Genomic DNA, 23,267 nt, shown 5'->3' with positions numbered 1-23,267 from the left:
TCATTATTTATCTTAAATAGTCATTGGTGAAACAGTAGAGAGTGTAAAGTGGCTGTTTTCCCTTCGGAGCGGCATATTCCCGTTGGAGCGTAATCTGATGGACATCCATTATCTGAGGTGCCGTGGAGGTAGAGAGAGGATTATCTGACTCCTGCAGGTTTAGTTGGCATCCCGCAGTTTGCACACATCAAGATCCATCTCCCGACTGTCGATCGACTCTGGCGCGCGTCTCCATTAGCACCTTGTGGCAGATGTTTTCAGTCCACCATCCATCGCTTAGTGTCACACATCCTTAATTGGGTGTGGTAATTATCCAATTGCACAATATTAAGTGTCCTGTTTGTGCAAATGCGGTTGCTGAAAATGAATAGTTATTGATTAGCAACACTGACATTCAACTTACTCCTTTTCGCACATTAGCCTAGCATTGATTGCTGGCAGCACTTCCAGTGTGCAATACTGTGAATCGACCGGATTCCTAATGTGCGGTCCAGGCTTGACCATTAGAACCATCCATTATCACGCTCGCCATCCACAGGCTTGTCACTAGGGCTTGGTGGGAAATTGGCAGGCAGACATGATTGTGACTGTGAGGCAGAAGCAGATTTAGGTTTTGTAGTTTCTGTTAGCATACTATTGGATAATTAATCCATTATAGTCTATACTGTGGTTTTGTTGCAACTTAGAATATGTAAAAGTGCTGTTTTATGTGTGAGGTTGTCTGTTAAGGGTCAGCCACAATACAGTTGTGTACATCGCAGAGTTGTTTTGTGATGTACATATACACATTTCCAATTGTTTTTAAAACTGTCACTTAGAGGGGAAACGTTTTTAGATCTCTACTTAGATGTTGTATCCATTTGCAGTGTTCATGACTGGATAAACCCATCATGGGACCTTTGGGATAAAAATGGGGCCCTTGTTGAAGCCCCACTCACTCAGTGTCTGCCCTCCATGCACACAGCAGATACATGACAAGCTTCATTATCAGCCCAGAAACCAGCATGTCTGTGCTGGATAATACTATCTAGCCCCAGGTTTTCTCTGTGGAAATTTGATTAAAGTTATAATCCTTAAGATTTCAGTCCCAGTTGATGTAGCGTCTCCTGTGGTAACCGGTGGTAAAGGTGGTCTAATACCCACATGTCTGAGGGCAGCAACAGAAACGGCAGCAGAAGGAAATATGCAGTTTGTATCATCAGTAATATAACGCTGTATGAGGAAACGGTGAGACTGATACTGATTACATGCGTCCGGTGGCAATCTGAACACAGCACAGGGATGGCAGACTCCAGCAGTGACAATAAAAACTTTTATATATAGAGGTAATTACTGCACTGAGTGGTTATTATTGAAAACAATACTGACCATATGGTATAAACAATGGGCTTTGATTTCAGGCAAATCTTGAGGATCATAAATTTAAACACAATTTGATTTGACAGGCAGTGATTCTGAGGGTTCGGGGCCCCTGAGGGTTCGGGGCCCCTAGGCATTTGCCCTTTTTCCTAGTTAGTAATCTGGCCATTTACATTTCGTTGCTTTAAACTAATTTTCAAATATTGAATTCAACTATCCATAGGTCCTTTGGTGATAATATTTCATCTCTTTTAGAGGATTTTCCTTCACCAATTCAAGTCACATTCACTAATACATATATGATCATTAGGATTTATTATTTTATTCTTTTTGTCCTTGTCATGCCATTACCACAAAGTCAAATACAATCAGTTGCACAGCTGCTTATCATTCTGTCCCTTCCATATTCCTTCTGTCCAAATATAGACCCAGTCAGCTGTGTGCAGCCTGATTTCATTGCTTCTACCGGTTGTCCGCACACGCAATCTCTTTATGTTCTGCATTTATGGGTAACCTGGGCTTGCTGGGGGTCCAAAGTTTGGGGGAGATCTATCATCGTAACACAGGTAGGCAGTTTAATAACGCTGCTGTGGACTCCTGAGAAAAGCTAGGCATTTATTTAATGTAACATAGGCAATGTTGGGGGGGGGGGGGGGGGGGGGTGACAGATGGCCTAGGCAGGAAAAATGATGTCCTGTTACCTCTACTAGTTGAATTCATCTAAGACAGCAGCATGGGGGGAGGGTGCTGCATTGAACTCTTTATGGGGATGAGGATGTAAATGTAGACTGTGACTGGTGAACATTCTCGGAAATATGATTAAAAACTCTAAATTGTCTTAATTCCACTCCTGTTAAATGAAGCCTACATTTATTCAAGCAGGATAGCACTGGCACCACATGAATAACTGATCTTAACATTCATTATATTCTGTCTCCAGAATATATTTTTACACCAATAATAAGCTTTTCAAAAGTGTGACTTTCTGATAGAGAGCTACAAAGCTCGGGAGGAGACGGATATATATATTTTTGCCTCCACTCACACCTCCGCCACTGCATTGTTATATTAGGAACAGTAGGGTGAGGGTGAAATGAATAAATTGGACATCAACCACATTCTTTGTCAGTGAAAACAAAGTTTTTGCCACCAGCTACTTAGATATTGCTCTCCTTGTTAACTGCTAGTTGAGTTAGGCTATTAGCACTGGTGTACATCAATGGCACCCTATCATCAACGATTAAAGCAAGAACACCGTCGCCACCCACCTATATTATATGGAAGAGTCATAAGCATGTGTCCTTAACCCCCATTACTAATATGAACCAAATAATACTTTTACGTAAAGAAATACCCAGTTAGACAACAGCACAGAAAAAAAAATCCTTAAATTGTTTAATTAAGGCTCCTGTTAACATTCATTTTAGGGACATTCTCTGTGCTGCCTATTTGCTGTAACAATGCCGATTGCATTGTGTGAACATTACTTCTTCAATTTAAACATGCCATCATGTAAACGTATTTTCTCTCTCTTATTTTCGTTCAGGTTGCACCAGATTTGTCTTCATACAGCGTACTCATTGATAAAACAGGAGTGTTTATAAAAAGAAAAGGTGTCCTCTGCAACTCTGTGCTTCCCAAACAGCACATGTGTTTATACTTTGCTTTGCTCATAAATATTTCAAATACAATTACAAAGGAATTTTAATGAAAAATGTCATCCTGAAATACAAAGTCTAGGCACTCCCAGAGTTCCTTTGACATTTCATTGCATTTAATGCTCTCAGAAATGTTTGATCTCAGCACAGTCCAAGTAGCATTTGTCAAGACTTTCAGAGTGTTGCTGCATAATACTTGCTTCCTATGTGTGCTGGCTGTGTACACAACTTCACAGTGATGCTCCTTATTGCGTGGAAAGTTTGCAGTAGCAAGGAGCCCACTTGTAAATCATGCATATTGGATGAGACATGCAGCAGATGAGCCCGGGCCCTCCAGTCAGGCCTAGCATTAATTAAATATCTATTGGCCCTGCTTCTGTACCTCATTTCATGCCACATTCACACCTTGTCTGGGCTTGTTGAGGAAAAGTTAAAATGAAAGTTGTGGGCTTGCAGCTTCATATAATTCACAGCACTGGCTCGGCTCGAGCATCGTGGGGTTGACACTGTGAATTCTGACTGGATTTCAAAAGGGAGCAGAGTTGGAATGAAACCCGGAATAACATTTTCTATTACTTAATTTGAGAAACAGCTGATTGCAAGTTTAAAGCTTAATTCTGTTGATACATTGAAAAACTGCATGAGATCGTAAGCAAAATAATCCCTGATATAAATTATTGTTTCATTGTTTTGGAGGAAAAATTTGCCATGAAGTTTATATACCCCATTGAAGTTATTTCAGAGGAACTCTGCATAGAGGTTGAAATATAAGCCTGCTGTTGTATTTAATGCAATGCTGAACGTTGCTGTACATAATGGGGGTAAAAGTTTAACATTAAAGTATGCAAGTATCAACTGCAAAGAACCACACTTTTCTTTGTCCAAGTTTTAATGCCTGGAGTGTGAGCTTAATCAACATAATTACAATGAATTGCTGTATCCTTATGATCACACATAATCTGTGCCTCTGTTCTGATTTTACGCTTATATGTATCATACCTCCACGGTTTCTGTGTCTGTGGTGTTGTTATCTTCACAATGGCAGAAATGAGTTCTTCATAATTGAGGATTTAGAAGAATGTATAACTAAGAACCGGATCCTTTGAACTGTGTCTTCTAAACAAAACATTTCTTTGTTTTTTTCCAAGGTGTATCCTTTTTTCCTTCATTATCAGAGGCACTGTATTCAAGATTGCTCAAGCAAGCGTGATTTTACAGTCTGCTATGCAGCATCCTTTTAAATGCGAAATTAACTGCAAATGTATATTTCTATTCAGACTATGCATGTGGGCTTATTGTTTGTTTATTTGTTGACTCCCAACTGTGGATGCTGAAGCAGCCTTGAAAACTTTGACAAAAGATAAAGGCAACAAAACATCACTGTGATGGATTACTTGTTTCACACTGAAATACCTGGAAACCATTTGGTGCCTGAATGTTAAGTAATATATTCAACATGGCAAGCTTCGGCTTCCAACACTAATGTTTAGTAAGATTTGCTGTTAATTTGTATCCAAAGGCTAGCCCTGAAGCCTCCAAGGAGAAAGATTGCTTTAGACAAGACATGTAATGACATTTTTTGGTTCAAGTGACTGGTATCTCCTATGGCATATTAGGGCCACTGTAGGAAGAAAAAAAAAAAAAAGAAAAAAAAAACAGAGCCAAGAGAGGTGGGCAATATTCTGAGAAAAAAAGTCACAAATTTGCTAGTTTATTACGATGCTAACAACCTGCATTTATGCTAGCTAACTTCCATGAATGTCGCTTTTATCTTTCTAATTAATCCATCCCAACGTGTGACAACGTTTTGCTAATGTCCTTAGGGTGATGGCTGTTGATCGTTATTGTTGGTTAATTTTATATGGGCCAAATTGTCATTTTATGGGTGTTTGTTGATTGGGTGGTTTGGCTTAGCTAGCGGTAGGTCATAAATTAACCAACAATAACGATAAGGACCTTAGCAAAGGATTGTCACACGTTGGGATGGAAATTTGCCACTTTAAAACTAGTAAATTTGCCACTTTAAAACTAGCAAATTTGCCACTTTAAAACTAGCAAATTTGCCACTTTAAACTAACAAATTTGCCATTTTTTCTCAGAATATTGCCCACCTCTCTCGGCTCTGTTTTTTTTTTCCTACAGTGGCCCTAATACGCCGTCGTCGGTAGGCTATCATTTGTCAGGCTGAACTTAAACAATGCTTTCTTACCTTTGTATGACAAAATCCATCCATCATCTACCGCTTATGTGATTATTAAATACATAAATATAAATACACCAGAAACACCGCTTGGTGTAAACGTATTCTAATTTAAAAGAGATTACAATTTATGTGTAAAACGTATGATATAGGAAACGCAGTCTGACAACTGCTCAACTGAAGAGAGGAAAACATTCCATTTTGTAGTTATGCCGTTAGTTCCCCCTGTAGTTTTTAACAATAATACTGTAAAAGATCTTAATTAGCATACAGGCAATGCAAGATAGATCCTCTAGTTGGCCCAGCAGGCAGGAAGTAAAATGTTTTTATGTATTTTGTTTAAGAACTTCAAAGCATGGATTTCTAAAATCAATATCAATGTGTATACAATGTATTTTGAAAAGCACTTAACATAATATGTTAATATGTTATGCTCTTTTGGGAGATTTGGGACTTAAACAAAATGATTTTAACTATCATATCCCAATATAAACATCATTATTATCTAATCCTTTTTTAAATAGATGTTTCTCTCATGGAGAGAGAAAAAAAAACGCACTCTTTATGTATTATGCATTACATGTTAGGTTTAGTACAGCTATTATAATGATGATGATGATCAAATATATACAAATAAATAAATAATAAAGGATCCATTCCTGGATTACACACACATCACACCTCCAACCTAATAATATGTATAATATGCACGCAACATACAAATACCATACATAGTAGAACAAAAAAGTAAAATCAACTCCGTCAATTAAAAATGACTCTATTTGATATTTAAATACCAAAGTAGTTTCTTCAGAGAGCTTAACAAATATGATCATATGCTCATGTAGAAAGGGATGCTGGGACCTGAACGTGAAGCATGTGGACTCCCACAAAGTGCTATTCTTCCTGACTGAAACATTGTTTGGTTTTCCCAAACTTAATCATGTTATTAGTACCACAATCAGTACATTGATCTGAGTAAACATGTCATATCATTTGCTGTTTAGTACTCAAACAATTAATATGACCAGCCTTTGATTTGAGCGTATTCAGCAGAGTTGTTGCTCTCTTCATTGACACTTCCTAGAAAGTCAGCAGCACTGTTCACCTCGGAGTACCTTTGATGATGTCTGAGGGATTCCCCTAATCCTTGGAGGGTAGGGTGTAGGGCACGTTCTCCCGCTGAGGGGATGAAGCCACTTAATGGATCACAAAGTTAATCAAATGCACTGCTAAACTGGAGGAATAGGTTGAACCATTGGTCCTCTTTGAAACACACACTCAAACACACATTCGCTCTCCTTAAACCCAATAAATAGCAATAAGTTGCCAGTTTATTAGATACACATAACTTAAATTAATGTATTATTTTGAATATGTACTGTTTTGTTCATGTCATTTATTTCAGTGAGGTCAGACTATTGTTCAATACAATTCAACTGCACCACTTTAGAAAAAGACCTACGCTACACCACGATATCCTTCAAAATGGACAACCACCTCGCTAAAACAGCTTCAACAAAATCATTGTAAGTCCCATGAAGGTAGAATTTATTGCAGGCTGTTGTTATATCCTGCACTTGTTTAGCCAGGTGGAAAAAAGCAACTATGTAAATGAGAGGTTTACAATAAATACGCATTTATTCATCAGAACCGGTGTAACAAAGCTAATGTAATGTCCGTGCTGGGCTACCGTAGAAACATGGAGGCCGGCTCCATGAAGAGGACGGTTCATTCTAACAAAAACACAATTCTTATTTTCAGGTGATTGTAGACTGAAGCAAACATACTTATTAAAATGATATTCAATTTCTGCCAATAGACACCCCTAAATGCTTTTTAGCATACAAGGTCAGCACAGTTTATACATAGAAATTATTCATAACCAGTGCTCCTACTTTTTAAGGTAAATTAAGAGCGATAAAAGCCATACATACATCTTTTTTTATCTATCTATTTTCAAAGACCCTGACAAACAAAATGGCACTTTAGTCTTGCCATTTAATTGCCAGCAGCTTCACAGGGTATTATCGTGACAGACATGACCCTCTAAGCACATCCCACCCATCATATTTGCACTTGGTGATGAAGTGTCTGCAGGCTTGTGATGTTGCAAGAGTAGTCAGTCATATTTGCTAAGACAACAAATGCAATTCAAGGCAACACTTATTTGTATTCAAAGCTGGAGGATTTGCATATAATTGCCATAATGGTAGCTTAAGAGACGCGCACATCTGTTCTATCAAGCATGAAATGTATAGCTCTATGAAGAGAAAAAAGACATAGGACCAGCATATCCTCTACTCGTTTAGGGTTTTGTGTCTTGATCAGCAGTTTGGAAATTATAATTTAAAAACATTTCTCGTTAAGCATAAATCTCCTTTCTTTTGCTTGTTGATGATTGTTTTGACGGGCTCATTGTTACCCCTTGTGGTCACCAGGGAAAAAACACCCACCGGACTGTGGTTCTCACCAACTGCCAAGTACCAGTGAGTGTTTTCTGCCCTCTCAACTAAGTGTGTCCTGGACACGAGAAGAGACAAGACTGCTAACCTTTACTAAGGGTTCTTCTTTTAAACATTTCTGATTTTATCCAACTAGTTTTCATGCCTAAACTACTTTTTTTTTGTGACATAGTGCCCAGAAGGTATTTTTTCTTTATCTATTGAAAACTTAAATATATTGGTGCATCTTTTTAAACATTAGCTTATAAAAAGTTGCTCACATATTTCTCTTGAAAAGAAAACTAATGGTATGAATGCTGCCTGGAGGTGACCATTTTTGTTGAGAGACTTTTAGCTTCTTTTTTTTAAACTGCTGTAATGCGTATTGACAATTGAGTATTGTCAAAATAGATAGTTAGGAAGCCTAAATGTAGATTTATTTTTGATTGACCACAACCCTCACTCTGGATAATTGTTAATAACTAAAATTTCTGAAATATTGCTGCAGTTTCTCGTAGATCTTTACACAAAGAAAAACTATTCTCTCTAGGTTTTGATAGTTTGGAGATAAATTGCACAAGCTATGTTACGATCTCCTGCTATTCCATTTCCTGTATACAAATTAAAATAGAATTACACAAAATACGTTTTAGACACAGTAACATTGAGGCTTCAGTTTGCAAAAACAACGTTCCCAAATGGTCACCAGCAGTGTTTCCTCTCATATCGATCTAATCACTAATTAATTCCTTTAAATGAACTGTGAGAGAGGAGATGCGGACTCAAACAAAGCTTGAGCTGTTCTGCAACGTCCTTGCTCTCGAGCAGCTTCTGCCAGACCTTCATCTCCAGTGAGCTGAGCAGCTATCAGTGGCCTAATCACCCATAAGCAATTCCACAGCTGGTCTGATGAATTTGGGCCGAGCCTTTTGGGTGTGTGATCCTGGGGAATAATGCCCAGAGATGCTTATGTTTACCTAAAGGTTAATGGAAGGTTAAGAGAGAGGGAACAGTGTACATTCAAAACCCCTATTATGCAAATTGTCTTTTCTGAATAGAGTAATATCTGGTTGTGCCAATGCTAATTAGCAGATAGTCTCCACGTTGGATAAAACAGGGGTGCCATTTGAGGAAAAGGTTGTATTATATATGAGGCTGGTCACACTGTCAAATAATTATTGATCAAGGTGTTTCATTCCAACCTGGGGAATTCATGATGGTTAGCTGCTTGGTTTGGCAATAGTTAGTCATCGTTATATAATCATACACAACTATTGTATAATATTTGATTGATAGTTGCAAAAGTCAGTTTCTAATCATACAGGAACTACTTTTTGAGCAGGACTAATCCTGCTTTTAACCAGGCACCCAAAGAACGATCATTCCTTGGTTTCAATTATCTCAAATTCAAATTTCAAACATGAATTATTTGTAACTAAATAAACTATAATCTTGATTAAAATTCAGAAAAACATTTTCTTTGTTTTTATGAATTGAAAGTACAGTTTGCCAGGTAATCTTCAAAAACATGTTTTGGTATATTTGTTGAAATTATCATTACATCCCAACAACAATCAATGAATCAAAAATGCCCAAAAATGAAGAATAAATCCAGTATCTGAAGTAAAATAAATGAACAGCCTACCTGTGTGTCTACTGCCTGCCTGTCTATCTGCCATTTCATTGTGATTCACTGGAGTCTTCCACAAGCTGTTGGCTTGACAACTAAGTACTTTCAATAACCGGGTTCATTGTTTCCATTAATTTATTTCTGTCATAATCATAACTTTGGGTAAGTGGCTTTGAATGGAGGCTGGGTGTCAGCGGGAGTTATAACTCTCTGTTTCAACAGCACTGTTTCGAAATCCTTATTAAAATAAAAATACATTTTCCAACTGAGCTTCAGCCATTTCCAACCAGTCGACAAGTTCAAACAAAACACAAACTACAAAAAATCTCGAATAATAATCAAAATTGGTTGTAACTTTAACAGAAAATAGTGTGTTCATGTGCGACTCCATTGCTAAGAAGATGGAGACTGAGGCAAGAGGTTTTCAGGGCCTTTAATGCAACCATTCACAATATATCTCTGAACGCGGAGATAAAATTACTGGATGACCTTGTGTGGTGAGAGAGGTTGTTCGTTTTCAGTTGAAGCTGAATTCGGTGAGAGTTAACTCCAAGGATCTGAGCCGCTGCTGGTGAGGAAAAAAAGGAAGGAGAAGGAGAAAGGCGGGTTTGCAGAGACCTTAACCATCACATGTCAATTTGATCAGGCCCGTTTGTTTTGTTTTCCTTAGTGGAAAAAGGAACCGCGCATGAATAATTAAATACATCCCCTCCTTTTGTTAACACTCTCTGACTCCATCTGATACAATATTAACCGGGTTGTTTGGAGCTCATCTTATATCACTCATTCAAAGGAATTTTAAATCGCCAGTTCAAAATATAAAGTTATTCATGCTATTCTATATATGTTGCTACTCTATATGATGCTACTCTATACCTTGTACACGACAATAAAAAGGAAAAAATTGTCACCGTTTTTGTCACTTCTGCTTGAATAATGGCTACAATATAACAATTGTTTGATTATCAACAATTGGGTTTCACTCAGTTAGTTGTTTGATTATTTTTGTCACAATACAGTCTTCATAGACAGCAGATTTATTTTTTGTTCACTACAGCTGCAGTAAACAAATCACAAGCAACTAAGTAGCCTCGTGTATTACTTATTTATATACAGTATAATGGCCATTTCTTTACAAGCATTGTATATTTACTAGAAGTTTGCAGCTTTGCGTGCAGTGATGCTGTGTTGTCTCCTCTGTGACAAACCAAATTTGTGGGAGCATGTTTGTACAAACGTCCGCCTGTTTAGTAAAGGTGTGGACTCAGAGCAGATGCAGAGCTTTGAGTTTTCCAAGCTGATTTGTATTCTGCGTGTGTGTGCAACCTGAGAGTGACTGACCGGTGGTCAGAGCCCGGTATTGACTCCTCTGAGGATGTAATAGAGGCTGGGGTGTGATGGGATCCAGGACATGAACACTCTCACTGTGGCATGTGCAGCAGAGCTATACAGGATAGAACCGAGGCACTTAATCATTCTGCTGGCTCCATGCAGAGATGCTAGGGCTGCTGTGTTTTAGAATAATGCTTTTTGCCTTAAATTACATCCCATTGATCCTGCTTTTCCCTATAATTGCACAAACAGGATGGATGCTGTTTTAATGGGGGTAAGGCCAGACATTTGAAATACGTTAGCTTTAAGCAGGAGGTAAATTAAATCAGACAAAAGGCAGGTTGACCTAATTTGAGGTGATTGGACTATTAAGGTATTGTCAGATGATGTTTTCTTAAGGAGATCCTACTTCTGTCTCCATTTTAATTATTCTAAGCCTAACTGTACACACTTTTACGAATCACTTCATTGATTTATTCTTAAAGGGTTTCTCCAATGTTGTATCTAAGATAACTTGCTAGGTCTTCACATGATAGCCGCCACAAAAGGCTCCTGTTTGTTTTATCTTCTCTACCTACATAGTCATGTTATGTGTTTACCAACCTGGCCAGTCTATGATAGCTTTCCAGTGACTCTCAAAGACTAACTGAGACCGTAACTTCTTGACTTCTTATTCATTATGAGCAGAGTGTCTGCTTTGATAAGGACAGCTCGGTGGTAGACTTTACATATTTGTACCCATAAAAAAACCAACAAAGAATTTATCATACTATATTAAGTTTGGCCTGTGTAGCCAAATGCTGTTGTAGTTCATTCCTCTGTGTCATAAAACTCTTTTGTTTTCCAAAAAATATTAAAAACACATCAGCGAGCCACGCTGTTGCATTGGGGGACATTTCCGTTCATTACCATGAAAACACACACACACAGTCCAAACATACACTGACCTGCTCTAATAATACTCCCGAGTGCACCCAGTGTGTGTGGATCAGCTGCTGAAAAAGCCCCCAATAAATGCTCTATTTACTCTTGTAAAACGTTTGCTGAATGGTTCAGCTCAGCTCTTTTAATTTAGGAAGGAAATTAAGGAAATAACAGAGTATTATTGAACTTTATGTTTGTCACAATGCGATCATGCTGATGATTAGGAGGTAGAATGTTTTTCAGGTCTGCCTTCTTGTTTAGCGTGTTAGCATGCTAACATTTGCAAACACAGAACACAGCTGAGACTGCTGGGGAATGCCATTATTGTTGTGGGTATTTGTTCATAAAATAGTTGAATATTGTACAAACTGAGACTTCAAACTAATTATGGCTGGTTAATGAATCCCACTCAGGTGTTCTTTGCTAGTGCTGCTACACAGCAACCACACATGGCAGCTGGATATTCAGATGAGAAACCTCTTGATTACGTCTACACTGAGAAAGTGAGAAAGAGAAGAAAACAATGAGGGAGCGCTCAGAGTGGATCAATCATCATAAACGGGCTATTCATTAAATGCTGTAATTGTACAGACAATGTAAATGAATGAAACTGTGCAAAATGATATGATTTTTGTGGCTAAAGACTTGATTTATTCTTTTCTCTGGGTGTGAATCTAATTGAAAGGGGATGCTGTCTCCAGCACAGAGCTATAGTCAATTGTTGTGTTTGAGAATGGGAGCACTCAGCCTTCTCTCCAAGAGGTCTCAGGTGGTTTCTCTTCATTTAGCAACGCTCCTCAGATGATCTTGTTCTTGTGTAAACAAAACAATTCTGGAGGAAAAATAACTGGCACGGACATTTGCATGTGCCTTTCTATTTACACTTAATCTGGCTTGTCATGCTATATGCCATACATAGATTCAGCTTTACAGTGATCATTAAAATGAATTTATAGACATCACACATGCAGGCATGACAAGCATGTGTGTGCGGCGAGTGCTTAAGTGATGTGTCTCCATGTATGTGGGTTTCAAAGTGTGACAGGGGTAATTTAACTTTTCTCAAGACCTAGTGCATCATCACCTGCAGGGCCATAAAGTGGAAGCTGTCCTTTTACCGTTATGGCCTTTTGAAGCAATGGTGCAGGACAAAGATGTTGTGTGCAATCAGTACGACGAATGATGTAATACTCGTTCAGGGAAGATCTGCCACCGCACAGGTGGCTAAAACAAGATATACACGCCTTCATCGGCGACATGGCGACAGCAAACACCCATCTTATGCTGTCTGCTTTGATGGACAGGATAGGGGACAGAAGCAACCGTTGTGACAGACATTTTTCTATTTGTGTCAAATGACAGACGACAGCTTCCTGAAATAGGCTCCTCTTCTATGAGCCCGACAAGATTAATTGAGATACCGCAGAGGATGACAGCATTGTGTCAGGCAAACTCCTCAGTGCCGTGTGTATCAGCCTCTCCACAATAAGGACCAGTTTAAATGCAATGGCTTTGCAACAAATGGCAACATTGTCACACCTGACGTACCTGTTGTGTACCTGTATTCAAGTTAGTGAGCCATGACCGGACAGATCAAATACTTTTTTTTTTGTATACATTTAGCTAATAAATTGAAGACATGAAACAGTCTTGCATATCATGCAACACATTTTGGATCGTTAACATCAAAACATATTACTCTTGAAATGTTTGCAGTGTATTTGCAGTTTGGTGAGTGGACTTCATCTATATGATAAAGAATGTTCTGAAGTGGCAGCTGAATGAGCTTTAATCGGTTTAAACGAATCATTTTACTTCAGACGTCTATGTGTCTGAAGTAAAATGATTATTCATATTTACTAAAAAACACTACAAACGAACTATATATCATTAAAATGAACAGTATATAAGCATATACTTTTGTGGTCTTTTAACATATAACCTAATTATAAAAACTAAATATCCAGCCAACAACTTCTATGCTGAGTGTCTAGCTATGCACAGGAAACCTCTGTAAATTCCCTGGCACAATATTGTTCATGGCGGCGGTCGTGCAAATATATTTCGCCTCATGTCTCCTGAGGCCGCTGGTACTCGGGGACTTGATGAGCTTGTGCATTAAGGCATCGTTGGTTGGACAAAAAGAACACCCTGGGGCTTCATACTGCCGGCCTGCTACACAATAAAAGGTCTGATTAAAAAATTCAATTTCTGGCGTAACATTCTTAATAGAACATTATTATTTTCATGGTTATTTAAGTATTTATCATCTGCAAAGTATAACACAAAGCTAAAATACCACCTTAGGTTTCTAACCCATATATATATATATATATATATATATATATATATATATATATATATATACATACACAATTGTTGCTTGGAATAACTTTTAGTTGCCACTATATGAGCTCACCTTATCTCACAACCCCACTTACTCGTGCTTAAGGAGTTATTTTCCCTCAATTTGACTTTTTTCTTTTTCTCTTTTTCCTTTTCTTTTTTGTGACCCCAATTTCCCTTTCTTGGGGACATTGGGGTCACAGCAGTCAAACTTTAAGCACTCAAACTTTTTGCAACTTTCACACACACACACACACACACACACACACACACACACACACACACACACACACACACACACACACACACACACACACACACTATCACACACACTATCACACTCCCATAGACAGATGCTGATGGGATCTCCAGACTTCTTTCAGTACTCCTACTAGAAGAACTTTTCCTTCAAACTAAAGCTATCATCCACTATAGTATTATTGTATATTCATTCTCAGAATAGTCTCTATTCATACTATAATGTTGGTGTGATCGCTCTAACTTCAGCACACTGGAAAGAAGAGTCTACGACTTCTCTCAGGTTCAGTTCTCAGGTTTATTTCTGGCAGCAGGATGTCTAATAACACTGTCAAATAACACAGAAATCAATGTGGTTAAATGGCTTCTACCTCAGGTGGGAGTCGACAGAAAGCTGCAGGGTGCTGACTTTTCACGATTCTTTGCTTCTGAATAGACCAATGGAAGCCTATTCATATACATCTACATTGTCTGATATTTGTATCATCAATTACTTCAAATAACCGATATATTCTTTGTAATGAGTACTTTTACTTTGAATATTTAGATATATTTAATTGATGATTGCCACTATTGAGTGTCCCTATATCCTATATCTAAGCTTTCATTACCACGCTGGAATCATCAGATGTTGATAGGGGACGAGCTAGCTCTTTCTATAAAAGAATCCTGTATTATAAAACTGCTGAACTAAAGCAGGTAAAACTGTAATACATGTTTGACAACTTGAGCTGTTTATGATAACCCTGTTACTGAAACAGACCACCTGAAGAGGTGGACATAAAGCCCAGAATGCTTACCCTCTACTTACCCAAAAGGCTTTTTTCCATCCCTGCAGTTGTATTTTTTTCCTGGTGCACTTAGTGTGGTATTGATCATTGTTGGTCCAAGTCCTCAAGAATCAGTTTCTATTGATTTCACTTCAGTTGTAAGCCTCTCTTCCTGACCTATGTCTCCTTTCAGACCAAGCACCTTTTCAGACACCCTAACCTCTCTGCTGAGGGTTTACTCTGTCAAGCAGCTTCCCAAAATCAGTTTAATTTGGATCAGCAAAATGGACGGACAATTATAGACATTTTCAGCTTTTAGCTGTTGCCAATTAAGTTTGCTATGTCCTGAAACACAAGAAATGTGTTCTCTGTTGGGTTTGGCATTCGAGTAGTGGTTTTAGAGGGGTAATATGCTCATTTGTCTGGACTCTCATTATCATTCATAAAAAGAACCCAGATATATCCAGAAGGTTCCGCAGTGATGATGGCTACAAATAGCCACAGTGCAGTCTAAATCAATAATTAGTGTGTGTCTGTATGTGCGATATTAAGTAACATGTACATGTCCGTGTTTGTAATCAAGTATGTGTGTGCCAAATGAAGAGATCATTATTTACATGTAATTTAAGATATATTTTCAATATTTTACACATTACTTTTAAAGCACAGCTCGGTGCTACATGAATCCCAATAAAGTGGAGCAAAGTCTTCATTCTGCATCTGTATTTTCCCTTCCTTCAGTCCTAATGAACATAACATTGTTTGAATACAAACCTCTGCTATATGAAGTGTAAATGTAAATAACAATATGATAAGGGAAAGGATCAGGAGACTTATTATGACTAGCTCTGCTGCTTGTGTTAGTCGCTCCTCCACAGTCCAAATATGGTCATTTACATACACTGGTAATAAAAATCCAAGTCGCGTTTACTATGAAACTTCTTATAGACATGTATATATCTATGGGTCTCTTGATGGCAGACCTCATGCATGATGTTTGAGGTTTCACACTCACAGCATAAGTTCTTGGTGTTTCCTCATGGTTAAAATAAAAAGATGGTTTCAGTGGCGCAGAATTTATTCATCTGGAAGAAGCATTTGGTCATTCTGTCTACAGCTTGTTGCTGCATTAGACAACTCGAAGCTTCTGTAAGAGGAATTGATTTAGGTGTTGAAGTTCAAGGCTCTTGAGTGCAAAACTCAGACGCACTATCTTTGAGCTGTAGACTTTCAAATAGCTGTCCTGGGGGTTCCTCAGCAGTGAATCAATAGGCAGTTCATTTTCCATCCACTAACACACACGGATGCTTCAATAGTGGCTCATGTATTAAATGTGGAAAAGGGCGTTTGTAATGAGCATTTATATTTCTACATTCAAATGTGGTGAATTATGCAAGTTAGAAATCAAAAGGTCCAGTGATAAACTTTAATTTAAATGCAAACAATGAGATTTGATTCGATAACATAAGATTCGTTTTTAAAGATCCTCTGAGGAAATTCAGCCATTACTAATTGTTGTGGATCCCACTTTTGGAGAAAGCAATTGCCTGCTATTTCTGCTCCACCATGAAAAGTGAAACTGAACTAAGATAAAGTTTGATTACAAAAACTTTATAGACTCTGAAAGGGTCTGGGTTATACTGATCCTGCCCACAACAGATTGATCACCCTCAGGCCTAAGTCAGGAACTTGAAAGTCCTGGAGAAACTGGTCAGCTATTGGGGTTCAGCTTTACACCTCCCCAGTGGGGATGAATCAGGATGGAGTCTGAGGTATGCAGACGTAACATCAGCAGGGCTTTAGAGAATGCTCTATTTCACTTAGGAAGGGACCCTGAATTTCTCCTCTCAATTCTTGTGGCCTCCAAAGCGATGTAAACACCTCAAGGGACGAGATGGAGGTTGGAGATGCCACCTAGTTGCATCATATCACTATTAATTGGGTGGTGGAATATAAACAAACCCCTTAATGGCACAAATGTATTGCAGCCGTGAAATATTTTGTTTCACTTGGAATTCATAGAATGGTTTGTAATGAGCGTCATTTAGTTTGTAATATGATTTAAAAACTGGATCCCCCAAACTACATAGCCCAGCAGCTGTAAGAACGGCCCTAACCTACTTTAAAAATGAATGATATGAAATATATCTGACTCATTTTTAGGATGGAATGGGCTTAGGGCTGAGTGCCTCAGACAGGCGGACACACTGACTGCCTTTTCATGGAATGCGTTGCCACGAAGACGAATGTAGAATCCAGCATCCCTGTCCTTTAAGCGAACATGCCAAACAGTAATACCTCTTCCATGATGTTGTATTGATAACAAGCATCCTTCTGACTGGCTTTTTGGTTTCTGCTCTCTCCTCAGTGACTCCAGATGTGACCAGTGACCACAAACAGCATCATCATCATCATCGTTATCCACCTACCGAGGATTCAGAGATGGAGGGCAAATCCAGAGGCATTGTACTGACGGGGGCCATCTGGTTCTTGATATTGCCTTGTTTTCATATGCTCCACAGCTGCCTTTTTGCAGCATGACACTTTCATGAAAAGACTTGATTTGAAGCTTATTTATCCAGAAACGAAGGGGCCAGTGGACGTAACAAGCTCCAATATGTAGTGGAGCGCCACTCTTAGCAGTGCAGGACACGGTTGGAGGGATCACGAATGATCGTGTGGAAATTACATGTCTTATGTGAGACATCATATGGTTCAGCTCTGCAAATTTTAATTATTTTTTACCTTCATGACTCTAATAATGACGTATTTATAACAGCCAATGTCAACAATAACTACGTATGTAAAAAAAAAACAAAGTTGGGGTATTAATTAGTTAATTAATTAATTGTTACACACACATACAATTATATATATATATATATATATATATATATATATATATATATATATATATATATATATATATATATATATATATATATAAATTATTTGAGACATCTGCTTCCCTTGTATTAGCTGCAATTGTACATTTAATTGGTATATGTCAAATGCAGAATTGAGCTGTAATGTTATTACTGAGAGGAACTGTGAGGAGAGTGGTGGGCAGGTGGAAGTTGGGGGCAAAGTGAGATAATTAATACTCCTCTCTTTAAGAATAGATTAGTTTCTTCAGGAGTCTAATATCATATCAAACTCAATCCTCCTCTGCCTTCATAGGCCTGGATGGGAGCTGATAGCTCCTGGAGCCACTGGCAAGGAAAACTCCATTTGCTCCTACCTACTACTTGACTGCTGGTGTGATGCTGGCAGGCTTCTATGCAGAGAAGAGGAACATGATTTATTTCATTTCTTGGTTCTTTGACTGATACTTTTAGAGCAAAATGAAACAATCCTATTGAGATGCTATAGATACTAAAATGATACCCTTTAAAACCAAATGTCACTTTTCATATAAATGCCTATATACAGTATACATATGTATTTACATAGTGTTCACACTACAAACAAACATTAAAGCTGCTACTGTAAATAGAACAGTGTAAAAACGTAAAAAACATTCGATTAGGGCTCAAAACAGCCTTAAAACAGGTACAGTTTCCTCAGGTACTCTGTTTGATCATGTGTGATATGATCTGATCATAGCCAGTGACCGTCTTATTCTGCAGTTATTCCAAAGCAGGCATAGAAATTATTGTCATTAGTCATTTTCACCTTGAATATACCAGATGAAACGTGTCTCATCCCTCATATGATGTCAACCCCGTTTGGGCATCGGAACCATTTGGAGCTTTTTCATCTGCATTCTCAAGGTCTATCAATTATAATTTAATACAAAATAAATAAGATATTAATTATAGTTACTCGTAATTTCTTACCGTCCATCAAATGTTATTTCTAGTATATTAGCTTTTTCGTTAGGGCGAGATTTCCAGATGACAATAGTCACAGCTTAACAAACTTAACACAGTAACTACCTAACAAAACCATTCTAGTTGGCAGAGTCGGTGCTACTGCCACAGCTGTGCTGATGATACTATTTAAGAAAAGTGTTCAGCCTCTAACAAGATAACGGAGACAAAGGTGCCTTCAGGCTAAATAGAAGATGTTGCGTTATACTGGTGCGCCTCTACGTTTATGTGATAATTTTAGATGCTGATGATGAAAATGCCGTGATGACGTGAATCCACATCCACACAGGTGTCATCCTGCAGGCGTGGCGATGTGTCAACATCTCTAGAATAACATGTTTATTCTCCTATATTGTGTGCGGAGAGTGAAAGCGTTATGTGAAAACAGAGTTCTTGTAATACATGCAGCGCTGCATGTACATTTCCCTGCAGGTTTTTCTTTTAGAATGATCTTGAAAGGAAAACCACTTTTTTTTTTTTTTTATCACAACTGAAAATAGGTCAGGGGTCCTTTGCAATGATAACTGGTGACTTTTCTTTTCACCCCTGAATTAAACTATTAAATTAAACCTATTTTTACAATGTAACTACGTTTGCAGACCTTTACAGTAACTTAATTCAAACAATTATAAGTTTGGACTTGAATGTCCGTTAAATGCAGACATACCTTACAATAACTCTGAAATAACTTCCCTTGAAGGCTGTTTTACAGCAGAATCCTGAGGCTTTAGGTTGTCATCCATGTTTTTTCCCCAACTGTCCTTTTGTTGAATAACTGTCTGAGGGATCCGCCAGTGTTCCCAGGCCTGCTGACAGATGAAATCCAAGTTTTCTTGTGGCTTAAAAAGGCAAAAACCTTATTAATCAGAGAATGGTGTATATTTCAGTTCTGCCTATTCTTTAATATATGTTAGATGATTTTTTTTTATAAAATAATGAAAAATAAAGATTATACAATATTTCCTGAGGCGATTCGGGACAACTTCTTTCACCAACCTTCTCACTTTACACCTTCAATCTGTGTTTTCACTCTTTGGTTGTGACTGTAAGGGAGAGTTTGAACAAGGATTGAGTCCTTGAGAATTTTGCTCATTTACTGTGGAGATCTGTCCTTACAGCCAAGGTCCAGCCAGTGTCCCCAACTGGAAGTCAGTCTCACTGGGGAAAGAACCCACGATACCTAAGTCCTTGGCTTGGAGCATAAAGCTGATCCACTCACTTTCCCATTTAAGTCTGTCAAATGATGATTTTCCACAAACTGCTATGTCTACCTCTCATAGAGGGTAGATGTATTCACTCAGTACCCATCAATAAGTAATGCATCTGACTACAGCCTCATTGCTCGCTGTTTCAACCACTGATTTTACTACTCATCGTGAGGGTCATCTTGCCTTATTTTTTATTTTTAGGAACACCAAAATCTCTCACAATGATTCCTTTTATAGAAATATCTGTGATCTTAGTAGATGCAGATGAAATTCAATTATACATATGTGAATACATGTTTTTAGGTAACCATCATGCTTTATTACACACAAAAAATGTATAGTCTTCTAGCATGTGTTGCTTGGCTTGCATGTGTGGAAACAGCCCACAAGACGCTAACTAGTGGGTAGTTAATGGCTCTAACTGTAAAATGAATAGGCTTTTTGCCTCAGTAGACCAATAAATGAAACCAAAAAGCTGACTAATCTAAGTACTGGATGATAATATGGGGAATTATATCTGTTCGTCCATCTGCTCCATTCTAATAAACATGATATCTCAGGAATTTTCTTAAAATCTGGCGCAAACGTCCACTAGGACTCATGTATGGACTGATTAGGTGGTCAAAAATCAACGTCACACTGACATCAGAAAACAGGCTTTTGGCCATAACTCAAGAATTCATATGCTAATTGTAACAAGTGATGACACACATTGGACAGATGTGGATGAAAACTGCAACAGAACTGGTTGGCGGAGGCATTCTCCTTCTAGAAAGATTGAAGTCAAACCGCAACAACAAATCAAAAATAATAATGTTTAATTTTGGATGGATGCTCAGAGTACAATTATTCTTTTTAGAAATGTTGTCATTATAGGTTACAGGTTATTGGGAGCTGAGTGACCTGGACAGAAATAGGACAGTTTACACAGAAATACAGGGTGAAATGAACTTATTTTAAAAGAGGTGAAGTTTTTATATATATATATATATATATATATATATATATATATATATTTTAAGTAATTTCTCTGTGCTGGAGTAAATCTGATTACAATACACTTTGGTGTCTTTAAAATGTACCAGACGTAATGCCTCAGATAGTGTGAACCTTTGTCTCTGGATTCTTTTATCTCTCATACTGAAGAAGGGCTCCCAGGACTTTCTAAGGAGAATACTGCTGAGCACTGCTTAAACGTATACAGAGATTAATTTCATATTCCCATCGAGGTTTCTGTTTCACTCAAAATGATTACAGTGACCTTGACGGCGGCTAACGGTTAGCCTCAACTTAGACGGGAGCTTTAATCATCACAATGCAGGAGAAGAAAGGGCTTTGTTTCAGTCTTGAAGTGTTCATGGTAAAGCCAGCTTTTTCAGAAGCTTAACGCTGCACACAGGGTTTTTCTTTAAGTCAGTCGAGGAGATAGATTGTTGTGAAATATGACTGAGGTCATTCTTCAATGAAGGAACAACACTACTACAGTAACATTACATTTCCTGTATGAGTTGTATATGGCCTGACAGGCACTTTGTATTTTCTTATATCAAAACACTCACAGCAGTGTTTTTCAATACATTTCATGTCTTATAGGTTTTCCCCTTGGCCTGCTACATTCCCTCATCACACATTAAAAAACATATTTGTCCAGTAATTTGGTTTATGACCAATTCCAATGACATTCCCATCAGCCTTGGCTATATCTTGTAGTTGGTGCTCACCAGCAAGTGTTAGCATGCTAAAGTAAGATGGTGCTCACATTAGCATTTAGCTTCAACCATCTTGTTTTAAAATGCAGTCTGTGTTTTTTTTTTAACTCTCCAGTGTTCAGCTTTCACAGGTCTGAGGTCTCTGTAGAATTATGTAAACTTTTAGTTCAATTCCTCCTCCACAAATCTAACACACAACTGTATACCGTGCGTTAAACACAACTATTTTTACAAACTGAAGTAGGAACAGTACTGATGCCAACAGGTGGAGCTCAGGTCAAGTGCTGCCATTGACCCATCCAGTGTAAAATACCGAGACATTGTGGATAATCATTTAGTTCGCAGCTTGGATTTAACAGTAAGGTTAAGAACCTGCATTTATTCATGCACTCTATCATTTATATTATTCATTTAATTCATTTTTCATTTTCAGACAGAAAGCGAACAGTCAGCATCAACAAGAACCAAACCGAACCGCCCTGCCGCCCCATAGGCACTTTTTACATGTCTTGATGTGCCTTTTCACGGCAAGTAGAAGGTACAATGGGGCGCGCAACACACACACACACACACACACACACACACACACACACACACACACACACACGCACACACACTCACAAACACACACCTCCTACCACCTGGAGATAACGACGTGTGCCTCCTCACTCTCGTTTTCTGTGTTCAAGCCTTTATTTTCTCTCTGAGAATGGGGTAAACAGCCCCATCAATATAGTGTTTTCCTGCTGTCTACCCACCCACTGCTTCCAGATTATGAGACAGGACTACAGCACAGGTTTCGAAATAAATCCTCTCACCCCTTCCCTTCCTGATTTACCTCTTCACTCACCTTCTTTTTTTCAACACTCCGACATTCTTCTTGCTCTTTCACAACTCCCTCTCCCACTAAGGTGAATTCCAGTTTAACAATACAATATTTTACAATTTCTGCATCATTTTTCACAAACATGCATTTACAGCCCATAAATGAGGGGACATATTTAATATAAATTATATTTATATATATTTTATGTGCCTCATGTAGTATATCAGTTTGATTTATATCAGCTGCCACAGTATCAATCATAAGTGTTTGCCAATTTGACCTCAAATCTAAATTTGGCAGACTCGCTGGGACGTGAGCCATGAGTGCTGGGTATGTTCCCCATGAGCTGAAAACTGGGATCAGGTGGCCATAAATTAGCTTGAAATATATGTGCAGGAGTCTAACATCTATGAAAAAGTAATTTGATGTCCTGATGCGGTATCAGGACATCAAATTGATGAACGTGGAAAAAATGAAAAAGGCTATTGTTTATTGAATAAGTAGCAGATCTTAAATGGTGTCTGGAATCACAAAGGCGTAAATGGTAAAATAAATAAATAATAATAATACCAGTTTTAATGAGCATTCTGTGCAATCATTCTGAAACTTGCACCCTTAACGAGCACTTTGGATTTTGGCCCCAAACTTTATTTTGGTTTGGCGTGACCGATTGTTTGCCGTTTATTTGACCATGGCGTTGTTGACAGTTGATGGAAGACCCAGTCTTTTGC

General features: G+C 38.1%; 1 protein-coding gene across 1 annotated transcript in view; it reads left to right on the top strand.

Moving 5' to 3' along the window:
* gpc5a (glypican 5a) overlaps positions 1–17,796 on the top strand; it is a 100,304-nt gene extending 82,508 nt beyond the window's left edge. The window contains exon 9 of the mRNA XM_084005873.1: positions 17,290–17,796. Coding sequence (XP_083861999.1) covers positions 17,290–17,462 — 173 coding nt within the window. The 3' untranslated portion in view covers positions 17,463–17,796. The remainder of the gene's footprint in view (positions 1–17,289) is intronic.
* The last annotated feature ends 5,471 nt before the right edge of the window (positions 17,797–23,267 follow it).

This window comes from Eutrigla gurnardus, assembly GCF_963514095.1.
Source record: "Eutrigla gurnardus genome assembly, chromosome: 1".
NCBI classification, from domain to species: Eukaryota; Metazoa; Chordata; class Actinopteri; order Perciformes; family Triglidae; genus Eutrigla; species Eutrigla gurnardus.
The sequence above is the reverse complement of the archived record's forward strand: the minus strand, read 5'-3'. Positions and strand labels throughout refer to the sequence as shown.